Consider the following 17107-nt stretch of genomic DNA (forward strand, 5'->3'; position numbering starts at 1 on the left):
ATGATATATTCACGAAATAAGACCTTTTGTCATCTCACTATCCTGCAGGTGAAGGATCAAGTATTTGAAGTCTGTCACTGGGCGGGAAAGTGACGATTTCAATTTGGTGTCTTGGAGTAAGTGTCTAATTTGGAAGTATTGAAACCAAGGCGATGGAGTTAATAATTTTTGATCTAGTTTATCTTTGGATAGAATTTGTTTAGAAAAAGAGAGAAGATCGAAAAAGAAGACTCTTGAAGAGTCTCACCAAGTTTTGAAAGAAGAAGGTAGTTGGGCTGGGGGGAACCATTTTTGACCAATAAAAGAAGAAATGATAGAAAAACCTGGTGCAAGATAGGAACGCTCCAAATCCCATATAGAAAGAAGTGCCCTAAGAAATGGATTTACAAAATGCCATAAAGGACGATCTAGTCTCTTGAGCCATAATAGCTCATAATATTTGAGGGGAGTAAAGTGGGCCTCTTCAATAAGTTTCCATGCTGGAGGAGGGCGTTGGTATAAAATTTTGGTCATTTGAGAAAGGATAGTAGCTTTGTAATATCAAGTAATATCAGGAACCGCCAGCCTCCTTTTGCGCTTGATCGGCAGATAGTTGTTATTTTAATTCTGGCTTATTTGTATTTCCAGATGAAAGAGGTCAAAGCTTGTTGCCAAGAGTTTAGCATCTTTTGGGGTATCTCAATGGGAAGGGCCCAAAATAAATATAAGATTCGTGGGAAAATAAAATATTTGATCGTTTGGGTTCTTTTTATCCAAGACAGTTGCAATTTGTCCCACTGTTTTAGAGTAGTACAGATGTCTGATAAGGTGGCAGTAAAGTTCGTCTTTAGTAAGCTAGAAAGGTTTAAGGGAATTTTTAGCCTTAAATATGGCCAATTTTCAGTGACCCAATAGAAGGGATACTTGGTGTTTATTTCCTTTTTAGAGTTAGGAAGGATATTAATTGAATAAAGAATAGATTTAGAATGGTTAACCAGAAAGTGTACCAAAATTATCCAAAAAAGTGGAGATAACGTCCAAGGATTGCAGAGGATTTGAAATGTATAAAACAATGTCATCAGCAAATAAACTGATTTTAAAAGTGAAGCCTTGAACTGACACGCCTGGAATCTCAGGAGAAAGTCTAATCAAATTTGTGAACGGTTCAATAGCCAATGCAAATAAAATTGGCGAGAGGGGGCAACCTTGACGTGTCCCTCTTTCCAGTTTAAATGTAGAAGACTGTTGGCCGTTGATTTGTAGAAAGGCAGATGGATCTAGGTAAAGGGAATCGATGACCTTCATAAATTTTGGGCCAAAGCCCATGTGATATAGAACTTTGTGGAGAAAAAGCAGCTCCACACTAAAAAGGCCTTTTCGATATCTAGGGCCAGAATACAAGATTCAAATTTTTGAAAGGCACAATACTGTATTAAATTGGTTGTTTGTCTTGTATTGTCCATAATATCTCGATTTGGAATGAATCCTGATTGGTTGATATGAATGTAAGAAACTATAATTTTATTCAGTCTGGCCGGCAGGATGGACGTAAATAACTTATAATCGTTGTTGAGTAAAGAAAGACAAGGAGATTGACAATAGACTGGCAAAGGCAAACCGTGCATTTGGCCGACTGCATAAAAGAGTGTGGAGCAACAAGCATCTGAAAAAAGGCACAAAGATCAATGTTTACAAAGCGGTTGTGATGACAACCCTCATCTATGGCTCCGAATCGTGGGTTTTATACCTCCAAATCGTGAGTTAGATAAAAATATGGAGCAGAGGTCCATCAGTGGCTATTAGCCACAGTGTGTGTGTGTGTGTGTATATATATATATATATATATTTGGCCGCTGTGTGACACAGAATGTTGGACTGGATGGGCCATTGGCCTGATCTAACATGGCTTCTCTTATGTTCTTATGTCATCTCCTGCGACTCCTCGAGCGCTTTCATCAGTGCTGCCTTCGCACCATCCTCAACATCCACTGGAGTGACTTTGTGACCAACACTGAAGTCCTCAAGCGAGTGGAGGTTACAAGCATCGAGGCATTGTTGTTAAAGACGCAGCTGTGCTGGGCAGGGCATATCTCCAGGATGGAAAACCACTGCCTTCCCAAAATTGCCCTGTATGGCGAACTTTCCACCAGCCATCGAAATAGAGGGGCACCAAAGAAGAGGTACAAGGACTCCTTAAAGAAATCCCTTGGTACCTGTTGCATTAACCATCACCAGTGGTCTGTCCTAGCCTCAGATCGCAAAGCATGGAGGCACACCATCCACCAGGCTGTCTCTTCCTTTGAGAACGCATGAATAGCTGGTCTTGAGGATAAAAGGAGATTGAGGAAAAATCGTACTGCTACAGCACCAATCCCAAATCAGACTTTTCCCTGCAGCCACTGTGGCTGGACCTGCCTGTCCCGCATTGGTCTTGTCAGCCACCAGCGAGCCTGCAGCAGATGTGGACTACTGCACCTTTCTTAAATCTTCGTTCGCGAAGTCAAGCCGAGAGAGAGAGAGAGAGAGAGAAAGAAATAGGGCGATAAGATTTGGTGTTTGAAGGATCCTTGTCTCTTTTAGGTATAAGGATTATCTTCGCCTGAGACCATGAAAGGAGCATACGACCAGTCTCCAACACTAGATTGCAAATTGAGGTAAAATGGGGGATTAGGGACGGGCCAATTTTTTTGTAGAACTCTGAGGGTAAACCATCCCTGCCCGGAGTTTTATTAGGTTTGGAAGATTTGATAGCGTCAATCACTTCTGTGGGAGGGATAGGAGAGTCTAAAAAATGTTGATGGTCATGAGATAGATGACTAAGAATGTTTTGGCTTTGTAAAAAGTGGTCTATTGAAAAAGGAGAAGGATTAGTTGAAGTGTACAGCTTTTGAAAATAATCGTGGAAGGCGTCTAGAATTTTTTTATTAGAAGAATGTCTTTTACCTAAGTGATCAGTGATGACATTAATTTGTCTCTCCCCTAATTCTTTTCTGAGTTTCCAAGACAGTAATTTCAGTGAGCGAGGGTGATTATACCAATACCTCTGTTTTAAAAAAAGAAGGTTCTTCTTGATGGTAGAGGATTCCATTAGATAAGAACATAAGAACATAAGAGAAGCCATGTTAGATCAGGCCAATGGCCCATCCAGTCCAACATTCTGTGTCACACAGCAGCCAAATATATATATATACACACACACACACACACACACACACATACACACTGTGGCTAATAGCCACTGATGGACCTCTGCTCCATATTTTTATCTAACCCCCTCTTGAAGGTGGCCATGCTTGTGGCTGCCACCACCTCCTGTGGCAGTGAATTCCACATGTTAATCACCCTTTGGGTGAAGAAGTACTTCCTTTTATCCGTTTTAACCTGTCTGCTCAGCAATTTCATCGAATGCCCACGAGTTCTCGTATTGTGAGAAAGGGAGAAAAGTACTTCTTTCTCTACTTTCTCCATCCCATGCATTATCTTGTAAACCTCTATCATGTCACCCCTCAGTCGACGTTTCTCCAAGCTAAAGAGCCCTAAGCGTTTCAACCTTTCTTCATAAGGAAGGTGTTCCAGCCCTTTAATCATTCTAGTTGCCCTTTTCTGAACTTTCTCCAATGCTATAATATCCTTTTTGAGGTGCGGCGACCAGAACTGCACACAGTACTCCAAATAAGACCGCACCATCGATTTATACAGGGGCATTATGATTTAGCTTTTAGATCTAGCTTTTTCCTCTCTAGCATGAGTTTGTGATAAATCTTCTTTGAACAAGTTTGTTTATGTTTGTTGTCCAATAAAAGTTGTCTAAGCTCCAGTTTTCTTTTCTTGTAGGCTGAGTTCAAAGAAATGCACTTGCCCCGTAGAACAGCTTTCATTGCATCCCAAACTATATCGGTGGAGACCCCGCACTCAGAATTATTTTCAAAATAAAGATTGATCTCTTGTTCAATTTGTGTGCAGAATTCTTGATTTAAGAGAATTGACTTATTCAACGACCAATTGTAACAAGATCTATCTTGGGGGGCAATTTTTAGTGTACATTCCAACCAGGCGTGGTTGGAAAGAGTTCTGAGGCCTATGTTAATGTGAGAAATTTGATTTAATAGGGAAGGGGAGGTAAGAAAGTAATCACTTCTCATGAAGGTCTTGTGCACAGCCAAAAAATATGTATAATCTTTAACTCCAGGGTTGTGAATTCTCCAGATATCACATAGGTTAGAATTTTGAAAAATGGCTTGCAAGGGTGCGGAGGGGGTAGTTGTGGGGGGATGTGATTTGAAAGATCTATCCCAGATAGGGTCAATTATTTGATTAAAATCACCTCCTATAATGACTACCCCTTCTTGGAAGAGGGCAAGTCTAGACAAAGTGGATTTTATGAAGGAGAGTTGTGCTGTATTGGGGGCGTATAAGAAAACCAAAGTAAATAGGGAGTTATTAAGCATACCCTTAACGAAAATATATCTTCCCTGAGGAACGACCTCTTGAGCAGTAGGTACAAATCTAATTCTTTTAGATAATATGATAGCAACGCCACGTGACTTCGATGAACCAGCAGCTAAGAATTGTGTTTGGAACCATTTTGAACGAAGGATGTTGGAATTTGCCTTTTTAATATGGGTTTCCTGCAAAAAAAGGAGGTCAGGTTGTAATTTCGTCAACGCAGAAGAGAGCCTTCTGACTTTGACAACATTGTTAAGGCCTCTACAATTAAGAGAAATTAGTTTTAGGTCGCACATTGATGAACACGGGTTATTGAGGAAGACTCAGCATGGGTTCTGTAAGGGAAGATCTTCCCTCACTAACCTGTTACATTTCTTTGAGGGGGTGAACAAACATGTGGACAAAGGAGACCCAATATTTATTTTTATTTTATTTTATTACTTTATATTTATATCCCGCCCTCTCCGCAAGCGGACTCAGGGCGGCTTACAATATCATAAAAACAATCAATTTCATAAAACATATAAAACCATAATACATTTATCAGGTTAAAAACTATTACGATATCTCAGTCTAGTCTGGCGGTATTAGGTTCTGACTATGACCACCAGCTTCTGTAGGATGTCCGGTGGCAGCCCATTTTCAGTCAACCAGAAAAGCCTGCCTGAACAGTTCGGTCTTACAGGCCCTGCGGAACGCCGACAAATCCCGCAGGGCCCTTATAGCTTCTGGGAGGGTGTTCCAGAGTTCTGGTGCTGCCACCGAGAAGGCCCTAGATCTTGTTGCGGATAACCTGGCTTCTTTTGGGCCAGGGGCGGACAGCAGATTTTTTGTCCCTGATCGCAGTGCTCTCTGGGGGATATATGGGGAAAGGCGGTCCCGTAGATAGGCAGGTCCCTGACCATAAAGGGCTTTAAAGGTTAATACCAACACCTTGAAGCGAACTCGGAACACAACAGGCAACCAGTGCAGCTCTCTCAGCACTGGCCGAATGTGCTCCCGTCGTGGTAGCCCCATTAACAGCCGTGCCGCAGCGTTCTGCACTAGTTGTAGTCTCCGGGTTAGCGTCAGGGGTAGCCCCATGTAGAGAGCATTACAGTGATCTATTCTTGAGGTGACCGTAGCATGGATTACCGTCGCTAGGTCGCTGCGGTCCAGGTAAGGGGCCAGCTGCCGTGCTTGCCGAAGATGGAAAAAGGCAGATCTAACAGTGGCTGCCACCTGAGCCTCCATTGTAAGGGAGGACTCAAGGAGCACGCCTAAGCTCTTGACCTTGGGGACCGGTATTAGTGGCACCCCGTCAAGGGCCGGCAGCTGGATCTCTCTCCCCGGACCGCCCCGACCCAGGTAGAGAACCTCCGTCTTCGTCGGATTCAATTTCAGCCGACTCAGTTTGAGCCAGAAGGCCACGGCTTGTAGTGCCAGGTCTAGATTTTCCGGGGTACAGTCAGACTGGCCACCCATCATTAGGTAGAGCTGGGTGTCATCCGCATATTGATGGCAACCCAGTCCATACCTCCTGACTATCTGGGCAAGGGGGCGCATATAGATATTAAATAACATCGGGGATAGGACCGCTCCCTGCGGCACCCCGCAACTAAGGGGGTGCCTCTGGGATGCTTCCTCCCCTATCACCACCCTTTGTCCCCGATCTTGGAGAAAGGAAGTCAGCCACTGCAAGGCAGATCCCTGTATCCCCACATCGGTAAGGCGGTCAGTCAGTAGCTGATGGTCAACCGTATCAAAAGCGGCTGACAGATCTAGTAACAACAGCACTGCAGAACCGCCCTGATCCAGATGTCGCATAAGATCATCCATGAGGGCGACCAGAACTGTCTCCGTCCCGTGGCCTGGCCGAAAGCCGGACTGGAATGGATCCAGTGCGGAAGTGTCCTCCAGGAATCCCTGCAGCTGAGTCGCCACCGCCCGCTCTATGACCGAAGGTACGGGCTCGGGTGTCACCAATATGCTGATGACACCCAGCTCTATCTGCTTATGGATGGCCGGCCCGCCTGCGCCCCAGAAAATTTGGACCGAGCGTTACAGGCAGTGGCTAGGTGGTTTAGGCTGAGCGGGCTGAAGCTGAATCCGGCGAAGACAGAGGTCCTGTGCCTTGGTCGCTGCGGCCCGGGAAGGGAAATCCCCCTGCCAGTTTTTGACGGCGCGCCACTAACAGCGTCGGGCAGGGTTAAGAGCCTGGGGGTGCTGTTGGAGCCTTCACTGACAATGGAGGCCCAGATAGCAGCCACTGCCAAGTCCGCGTTTTTTCACCTTCGGCGGGCGAAGCAGTTGGCCCCCTTCCTGGAACGTGACGACCTGGCAACAGTGATTCATGCTACGGTCACCTCGAGGTTAGACTACTGTAATGCCCTCTACATGGGGCTACCCTTGTGCCGGACCCGGAAACTGCAGTTGGTGCAGAACGCTGCTGCCCGGCTGTTATTAGGGCTCCCAAGACGGGAGCACATTCGGCCGGGGCTCCGGGATCTGCACTGGCTGCCAGTAATATTCCGAGTTCGGTACAAGGTGTTGGTTATTACCTTTAAAGCCCTATATGGCCTAGGACCTGTCTACCTTAGGGACCGTCTTTCCCCACACGTTCCCCAGAGAGTACTACGCTCGGGTTCACAAAACCTGCTGATAGTCCCCGGGCCAAAGGAGGCCCGTCTAAAATCCACCAGGGATCGGGCCTTCTCAGTAACGGCACCTTATTGGTGGAACCAGCTGCCGGAGGAGGTGCGGGCCCTGCGGGACCTAGGGCAGTTCCGCAGGGCCTGTAAGACAGCCCTCTTCCGGCAGGCCTATAATACTGACTGACAAGGAAATCTTTTGGATGGAACAAAATGCATCTGTAGACCGCCGGTTTTTTTATCTATCTTGCTTTTATTAATTTATGGTTTTAATTTTACTTGTAAGTGTTTTAAATTGTAGTATTTGTATTATCATGTTGTAAGCCGCCCTGAGACACTTCGGTGCGAAGGGCGGGGTATAAATCCCAATATAAATAAATAAAATAAATAAATAAATGACCTTACCCAGGAAGGGAAGGTTTGACACCGGCCGATAGTTCGCCAATGTGGCCGGGTCTGCTGATGGTTTTTTTAAGAGGGGACGGACCACTGCCTCTTTAAGAGGTGTGGGAAAGATCCCTTCAATCAGGGACCTATTGATGATATCCTGTAGTGGTTCACGTAGCCACGTTTGGCTGGCCTTTATAAGCCAAGACGGGCACGGATCTAACCTACAGGTCGTAGGGCGTACAGCTGCAAGGGTCCTGTCGACTTCCTCCAGACTGAGTGGACTGAAAGAATCCAGAATTGAACCAGAAGACGTGCTCGGTGCCCCAAGTTCATCTACTGTATTAATTATGGCGGGTAGGTCGTGTCGGAGTGACGAGACCTTATCTGCGAAATAGCTCGCAAAAGCCTCACAGCCTATTTCCAATTCTCTACTATTTTGTTTGCCCTGCGGCAGTTCTGTTAATGACCGAATTATACTAAACAATTGTGCTGGGCGCGAGGTCGCAGATGCGATTCTGGATGCAAAGTATTCCTTCTTTGCAGTCCGAATAGCCATCTCATAGGCCCTCATAAATGACCTATATGATGTTCTCGTAGCTTCGTCACGAGCGCGACGCCATTGTCTCTCTAGTCGTCTTAATCGTCGTTTCATCGATCGCATCTCCGGGGTATACCACGGGGCGGATCGTGATCGAGGATGAAGAGGACGTCTGGGAGCGATTTCGTCGATGGCCTCGGAGAACCGGTTGTTCCAGGTCTCCACCAGCCCATCCAACGAGTCGCCGGTAGGCCAAGGGTCCCGCATAGCCATCTGAAGCCGCAATGGGTCCATCTGACTACGCGGGCGAGCCCAAATCTGCTCACCGCCTAAACGGGACAGAGGTGGTATGTCCACACGGGCCTTCAGGACCTGGTGGTCAGACCATGGCACTGCCTCAGCAGATATCTGACCCATTGTTACTCCCGCCGCGAAGATCAGGTCTAGTGTGTGCCCAGCCTGGTGTGTGGGCGCTGTTACATATTGGGAAAGTCCCAGTGCTGCTGTTGTTTACCTTGATGTTGTTTACCTTGACTTCCAGAAAGCTTTTGATAAAGTTCCTCATCAAGATAGATGATAGATAGATAGATGATAGATAGATGATAGATAGATGATAGATAGATGATAGATAGATAGATAGATAGATAGATGAATTTATTGTCATTGTTCTCAACAAAAAGAGAGCAACGAAATGCTCTTCCACAAACATACCAACACATCAAACACACATATTCATAAACCATTTAAATACATCTAAAACCATTAAACCATTTAAACCATTAAAACCATTTAAATACATCTAAAACGGATAAACATTCATAAAACCATTAAAACCATTTAAACCATTAAATAAACATTCATAAAACCATTAAACATTCATAAAACCATTAAAACCATTTAAACCATTAAATACATCTAAAACAGATAATCCTTCATAACCCTGCATTTAACCTAACCACAGCACTTGGATAGAAACTGTCCTTAAATCTGTTTGTCCTAGCCTTCAACACTCTATATCGTCTACCTGACGGTAAGATCTCAAAAAGCAAATGGCCCAGATGTGTATGGTCCCTTAGGATCATTTGTATCTTCCTTTTACATGCCATATTATACAGATCCACCAATGAGGGGAGAGAACATCCACAAATCTTTTGTGCTCTTCTCGTCACTCTTTGGAGCACCCTTCTCTCTGCTTCCGTGCAGCTCCCAAACCACACGCAGAGGCAATAAGATAAAATGGCTCCTTAGAAAGGCTCCTTAGAAAGCTTGAGAGTCATGGAGTAAAAGGACAGGTCCTCTTGTGGATCAAAAACTGACTGAGTAATAGGAAGCAGAGAGTGAGTATAAATGCGCAGTCTTCGCAGTGGAGGACGGTAAGCAGTGGGGTGCCGCAGGCCTCAGTATTGGGTCCCATGCTCTTTAACTTGTTCATAAATGATTTAGAGTTGGGAGTGAGCAGTGAAGTGGCCAAGTTTGCGGATGACAATAAATTGTTCAGGGTGGTGAGAACCAGAGAGGATTGTGAGGAACTCCAAAGGGATCTGTTGAGGCTGGGTGAGTGGGCGTCAACGTGGCAGATGAGGTTCAATGTGGCCAAGTGCAAAGTAATGCACATTGGGGCCAAGAATCCCAGCTACAAATACAAGTTGATGGGGTGTGAACTGGCAGAGACTGACCAAGAGAGAGATCTTGGGGTCATGGTAGATAACCCACTGAAAATGTCAAGACAGTGTGCGTTTGCAATAAAAAAGGCCAATGCCATGCTGGGAATTATTAGGAAGACAATTGAAAACAAATCAGCCAGTATCATAATGCTCCTGTATAAATCAATGGTGCGGTCTCATTTGGAGTACTGTGTGCAGTTCTGGTCACCGCACCTCAAAAAGGATATTATAGCATTGGAGAAAGTCCAGAAAAGGGCAACTGGAATGATTAAAGGGCTGGAACACTTTCCTTATGAAAAAAGGTTGAAACGCTTGGGACTTTTTAGCTTGGAGAAACATCGACTGCGGCGTGACATGATAGAGGTTTACGAGATAATGCATGGGATGGAGAAAGTAGAGAAAGAAGTACTCACTTTCTCACAATACAAGAACTCGTGGGCATTCGATGAAATTGCTGAGCAGAGAGGTTAAACGGATAAAAGGAAGTACTTCTTCACCCAAAGGGTGATTAACATGTGGAATTCACTGCCACAGGAGGTGGTAGCGGCCACAAGCATAGCCACCTTCAAGAGGGGTTTAGATAAAAATATGGATCAGAGGTCCATCAGTGGCTATTAGCCACAGTGTGTGTGTGTGTGTGTGTGTGTGTGTATTTATAAAAAAAAATTGCCACTGTGTGACACAGAGTATTGGCCTGGATGGGCCATTGGCCTGATCTAACATGGCTTCTCTTATGTTCTTAAGCACAAAGGATTTAGCCAGGTAAATAGCAAGCAACACTGTATTATAACAGCACGCAGCTTTTGAAGAAGATAAACACCGTCTATAAAACTAGAAATAACAAAGCTCAGAGCGGAATTATACGAAGTCAGTAAAATAATTAGCATAACACCTGCTAAAGGTAAGGACATGATCTGGTGTTCAAGACCATGAACGTAAACTGAGTGCATCAAGCATAACTTTATGTAACGTTTCAGAACAATGAAAAAAGGTTTCAAGGGCCATTGTATAACCAAAGGGATCCATTTAACACATGAATCATAGCTGAGGGCTAACAAGACTGACCAGAAGTGGTTAAAGTTAGCAAATTGGAAAAGCCAATCCATAGACAGTATCAACAAATGATTTTCCCCTTTGGAGGTTTTTAAACAGAGGCTAGATGGCCATCTGACAGCAATGAGGATCCTGTGAATTTAAGGGGAGATATTTGTGAGTTTCCTGCATGGTGCAGGGGTTTGGACTAGATGACCTTGGAGGGAACTTCCTACTCTATGGTTCTATGATTCTGCCAACCTGTTTTATCACTTCAATTTCACCTGTAAACCAACCAACAATTTGTTCTAAGTAGGAAGACATAATAAATATAGAAGCAAGCATATTGCTCAACCTGGTCATTTCTGTATTTCAGGACAGAGACAAGATCACCAGCCATGGTAGCTGGAAACTCCCCAAGGGCAGTCAGGAAATCATCTGGATCCATCAGCCTCTAAGGACAGACCATCCTAATTGGTCTCCCACTCCTACAGAGGCTCCTACAGAGGCTAAATGAGAATATCAGAAAACCTGTAACAATACTTGTTTGAGACGTTTTTGGGTAGTAAAAATGTATGGTCTGTGCAGATAACATTTCTATGAATGGTAAGATACAGAATCTATACAGAAAAACATTCTGTACATTGTAGATGATCAGAAACCAAAACATAAGTTTGTTTTAATACTGAGGTAGTTAACGTTAGTACCAAAAGAAGAACCTTTCCGCAACCAAATACAAAACAATTTTCATTATTGTTTTAGTGCAAGCTCAGGACCTCTGCATCTCTCCAACACAGACAGTTATATAAACATTCCAATGAGGTATATGTGGTAAGTACAGTTGCAAGAAGGGTAAACAGGAAGCATGCAAGTTTACCTGGAGTACCTGCTGCTAATAATTCAGTTCTGCTGACAACAAAGGTACGAGACAGGGACAAGGGAACTAGAAGATGGAGAAAAAAATATATGAGATCAGAGAAGAGGCCATCTGTAACTGACAGGGAGGAGGAAAAATTCCTATACAATGGAGAAATAAAAAGTATAGTTTAAATCAGAGAAAAGTAAAGGACTATAAAGCAACAATGAAAAGCTGATCAGAAGATTACTAAAAACTAGAAATCAGACTCTACAAGCTTCCTCCTTGCTATTCCTAAGAAGCAGTCAGTCTTTGAAATGGAAAATCATCTTGGGGTGACCAGGCACTTACTAAAAACCTAAATAAATAAACAGGGGATGTCAAGCTATGCAGTTTAAAAGAGGTGGTATTTTTATAAATTCATCCATTTCTATTTTTAGTAATCATCTTATACATTGATAAGTAACAGTCCATCTCACCAATCAGCACGGGCCTTGCAAAAACCAGAAGAGCCCACCCAGGGCTTTTTTTCCCACAGGAACTCCTTTGCATATTAGGCCACGCACCCCTGATGTAGCCAATCCTCCAAGAGCTTACAGGGCTCTTAGTACAGGACCTACTGTAAGCTCTTGGAGGATTGGCTGCATCAGGGCTGCATGGCCTAATATGCAAAGGAGTTCCTGTGGGAAAAGAAAGCCCTGAACCCACCACTGGAGCATCCAAATGATGTTGAAATCTAGTTATCTACCTTCTGTGTTTTGCCCCACTCTTTACCAAAGCTGGCCTGGTATGATCTTTGGGGAAGGCTGTAGTCATCAAGTCATTGCATGCTGTGCAGATGGGAAGGCATGCATTTTTGTAGGTCTGGCCTGCATTCCTGTCATTTTTCTTGCCTTAGTTCTGTGCAGCCCCCCCCACACACACATACATCAGAGGGCTTTTTAAAATTAGTAATTATCATATCAACATAGAATTATGCTAAGGTGATATGTCAGTCAACTATATTTTTGAAGGACTATGTTAGCATTGGGAAAGGGGAATGGGGCAAGGAAAGTGTGGGGAAAATTACAGTGCAAATGATGTTGCCACTGTGGATGCCTTTGCATTTGCAGTTGGAATACAAGGAACATGGAAAGCCATTGCCATGTGGCTGTAACTTATACTGCTCTAATTCTTCTAGGCAGAGCAACAAACAACAGAGAGTATCTAACTTGTTCCACACAGTCATTTGATTGTCACCAAGAGCAGCTGCCTCAGGATCAGTTGCAAAATGTATTTGCAGGAATAACTGCGTTATTTAATTTGAACCTAACCATTCTGGATGCTATCTGGCATAAAGAATATACCCATACTCAAGGACTGTTTATCTTTTTTAAAGTAGCTTCTTTAATATCAAACAATGTTTTCCTCTTCCCCCAAATTTTAAAAGATAGCAACACTGCTTCAATAGGAGTGTCACGGGAGAGGAGCTGAACATATGGCAACTGGCAAAGGAATTATCCTCCTCAAAAGCAGACAGTTGGAGACCAGAAAAGGGCAAGAAGGGAACTTTAAATCTGAAAATAATATATATATAGTTTATATATATATAAATAATATATAGCTATCAAAAAGGAGTTTTTTTCCAGTGGAACAGTAGTACAACGGTACAACGGTGACATTCAGGGCTTGCCTTATGTTCTCTTTACCCCTTTACCCCTTGTTTGCTGCCCCAAAAGAACTGCTGTTCTTATTTCTTTTTGTTGTTGTTCAGTCGCACAGCCGAATCCAACTCTTTGCGAACCCATGGACCAAGTTACGCCACGCCATCCTGTCCTGTTCTTATTTCTAGGCAGCTGCAAACATAATTCTAAGCAAGGATACAGGTAATGCACCACAGGCCGATTTTACACCTGTGGGTTACACTTCTTCCTGATAATGAAACAGGTAGCAAATTCTCTAGGATAAAACTAATTTTATCCTAAGGGAAAACTATGTAAGTGTAATGTGAAAATAACTCCATGCTTTTTACATAGAGATAAATAAATGCAAGCAATTGCTAATACAGACAGAAAGCTCTTTTAACATGTTGTGTTTAGGAAAATCTAAAGTTCTGTCAGTAAGTGACAAAATCTTAACAGCAGGCTCAAGTTCCAGTTAGTGTAAGCATACAGAGCCACTGAGCACAACTCACTTAATGCAAAGCTGTTACTTTGCAAATATTGTGCAAATGGCAACATCTCACACATTCTGAAGGTGTTTTCCACACAGGGTCAGGCTTATATTGTTTCCTTGTTGCTACAGTAGCTGCTGATACAATGCAGATGCACTGAACCTTCCACATGGCAGGTTTCCCATATATTTCCTGCTCAAATCCTCCAACAACAACAACCCCCCCATACAACCAGGTGTTTTTTTTTAATCTGCAGCTGAATACTACTATATCAGTATATTGTTATAATAATCCATGTATGAGGTTCTTTGAATTTACAGATTTTATTTTCAAAGCAAATCTCTAGCCCTTTTTAATGAAGATATACCTGTCCTCTTATATCTCCACAATCAAAGGTGCCAGAATCAAAGAATCATAGAGTTGGAAGGGATCCCCAGGGTCATTTAGTCTAATCCACTGCACAATGCAGGAAATTCACAAATACCGCCCCCCCAAAAAAATTCACAGAGATTTGTTCCTTTTTAAATGAAAGATGGGAATTCAGAAAGCCTAATACACAGGATGTTATAATGTTACACTGATATTCAATTGCCAATTGAAAAGTACCCCAGTGACTAGGGATGGGGTATGGTCACAATGGTGCAAAAAAAAAAAAAGTCTGCTATGTGAACAGGCCCAGGAAAATCCAAAGTTTCCCACCCACACAAAGCAATCCAGGTTGAACTTTAATCTTTTCCACAATTTCACATTAAAACAGGTTTGGGAATGATCATAGAAAAGCTGGGAAAAGTCAAGGAGATCTACAAATGCTCTGAAGTGCTGTGGAGAAACAGGAAGGGGGGGCACTTCCTATCAGTATCAAAGGGGCAAGTAACCTGTGGGGAAATGACCGCAGACTGCAGCTCTCAAACAACAGACAAAAGACAGGTCCTTAATAAAATATTAAAAAAAAAAAACCCAACTTCTGAACCAACTCAATCTTAGTCCCTCCTATTGGTAATCATAAGTCACACCCCTAGCTCTGTTCCTCTGGGACACCTTACAAATTATTGACATAGAATATGATGTTGTGGAAAAAAATAGGAAGGTATTTACCTACAGCAATATTTTCTTCCATTTTGTTCTAACTGCTTGTAAAAAGCGGAATACAAAAAAGGAAACACTCCAGGAGTCATTTTGTAGAAAAATAGGTGGCGGTGCTCATTAGCATAACATTAGCACATGCCTCCCAGCCAAAAGCAATCCAATGCAAGAAAGGAGAGTCCTGGGCGAGCGAGGCCTGTTTGCTAGAGATCCAGCCGCTCCCCCTTCCGCCCAGTCAAAAGGCCAGCAAGCCACCCGCAGCCCAAAATCACATAAGAAGTGGAGAAAGGGTGGTGTGGGCTTCTCCAGGGGTTAATGCGGGTTGCTGAGGGCGTGGCAAAGCTCCTGGTGGCTGGCCAGCTGCCTGCTCTCCTAATCCAGAGATTGTTATGCAGTTTCAATGGACCAAATAGGTGGGGAGGAAGATGGGGAACCGTCGGAAAGGTTCAGAAGCTGCACTCCTGTGAACTCCTGCTGAATCTGAGGCCTGGGGGCTCAATACAGAGTCTCCTAGGGACTGACATACTAGGCAGCTAGCACAGGAACACAATAATGAGCTGTGGATTTCTCCTTTCACTAACCTAATTTCCAATGCCCAGTGAAATCTCTACATCAGTCTTTTTTCATACAGTGCCAAGTAAATAAACACAGGACCCTCATCTGGTTCTGGGTTGGAATGCAGCATCCTGCCACCCCTTTATTCCAGAAGGGATTTTTTAGGAGTTTATTCCTAATTCTAGATTTTCAGAAAGCAAAAAGTCCAGGTAGACCTAACCACTTCTTATGTGACAGTTCTGTTCCTTCCCAACAGGGCCTCTTGCCCATCTAAAGCAGATTCAGTTCTCCTTTGTATGGTTCCTGATTGATACTGAAACAGGGTTCTTCATTCCAATCCTCTCTTGTTCACTCACATGTTGGGGTTCAAAAGCATGCACTGTTCACCTTGGGGCCAGGATCTGTATGGATCTTTGAACTGTCCAAGATATGAGGAATGTTTCAAAGCAATTACATTGGCACTTTCCACTTGTCTAGAAGGTTCTTTCAGTCACTTTCAGACAGTGATCCTAGGTAGGTCTACTCAGAATCCTATTCAGGTCCATTCAATGAAGCTTACTCCCAGAATAGTGTTCCTAGGATAGCAGTGCATATATAGAAAGTAGATTTGAGCCACCTGAGACTCTTGAGGTGTGGCGGAAACTATGATGGACAGGACCAAACAAAGTGCTGGGATTCAGTTAGAGGTGGGGAAGAGCTGCCAGGCAGCTGGCTACAGACAGAGAGATCTTACAATTTGTATTTAACCTGGGAGACTCTGGACAAAGAAACAAAGCAATGCAAAGCTTAAGACTATTCTCAGCCAGGCATACAGCCAAAGAGACATGGTGGAAAGATCCAGGCAGCAAACTTTCTAAAAGAGATACTAATGAGATACATCACAAGATGGGGGAGGGCTGGACACCCTCTGCCCCGTGTAAATTGAGGATTAATAACAACAGATGACAATGTTGATAGAATTATTTGCAACTGTAGAAATCTTTGATCTTCCAGCTGATTCATTACTTTTTTAGCCCAGCAGTTTTTCAGTATAAAACTTGAAAGATTAAAATAACAACTCTAGACTCCAGTTTGTCCCAATAAATATTCTGTTGCTCCCAGTAGTAGTATATTTTACAGCTTACATTCAATTTAGATTTAAACAAAAACTGAAAAGATTTCTTGAGCCCTTTTTCATCCCAGCAAAAGCATATATTTTTAGAAATAATTTCATGCCTATTATGGTTGAAAATGGTTGTAAGAGTGATAAAATTTGAATTTAAAAAAAGAAGTAATTTCAGACAAAGATGTGAAGGGCTTACCTGGTGATGCTGTGAGAGCCATCACTCCGTAGTAGGAGAAAGCACCAGCCTCAAACTTCATTCCCTCTTTTCCAGCCTCCACTTCCACTTTCCCCTGTGGAGAAAAAATGAAAATGGGTCCAGAAGTATTTTGGATATTATGTTCCTATTTCAAACAATTCCAATTGTGAAGGACAATAAGCTATTCAGTAAATGGAAAAGAAAAGTTTCAGAATTTGTATGGGCTGGAAAAAAACCAAGGATCAAAATGAAAATCTTAACCGATGCAAAAGAAAGGGGAGGTTTCCAGTTACCGGATCTAAAATTGTATCATGACGCAGTGTGTTTGGTATGGATTAAAGAATGGATAACTTTATTAAATAAGAAATTGTTGGTTTTAGAAGGGCATGGAAATATTTTTGGTTGGCATGCATATATGTTTTATGGGGAAAATAAGATGGATGGTTTTTTCTCACACCATTATGTAAGAAGAAATCTGCTA

The 17107-nt window shown here is 43.1% G+C and overlaps 1 protein-coding gene across 2 annotated transcripts in view; it reads right to left on the reverse strand.

Moving 5' to 3' along the window:
• Positions 1-17107, reverse strand: part of CNNM2 (cyclin and CBS domain divalent metal cation transport mediator 2) — a 185394-nt gene that overhangs the window by 12128 nt on the left and 156159 nt on the right. Inside the window, exons 5-6 of one of the 2 annotated variants that reach the window (XM_060241749.1) lie at positions 16627-16720; positions 11557-11622 (exon numbers count right to left, since the gene is read on the reverse strand). In XM_060241749.1, coding sequence (XP_060097732.1) covers positions 11557-11622; positions 16627-16720 — 160 coding nt within the window. The remainder of the gene's footprint in view (positions 1-11556; positions 11623-16626; positions 16721-17107) is intronic. The other variant, XM_060241750.1, reaches the window with a different exon arrangement.

The sequence above is a fragment of the Heteronotia binoei genome, chromosome 6 (genome assembly GCF_032191835.1).
Source record: "Heteronotia binoei isolate CCM8104 ecotype False Entrance Well chromosome 6, APGP_CSIRO_Hbin_v1, whole genome shotgun sequence".
In the NCBI taxonomy this organism is placed as follows: domain Eukaryota; kingdom Metazoa; phylum Chordata; class Lepidosauria; order Squamata; family Gekkonidae; genus Heteronotia; species Heteronotia binoei.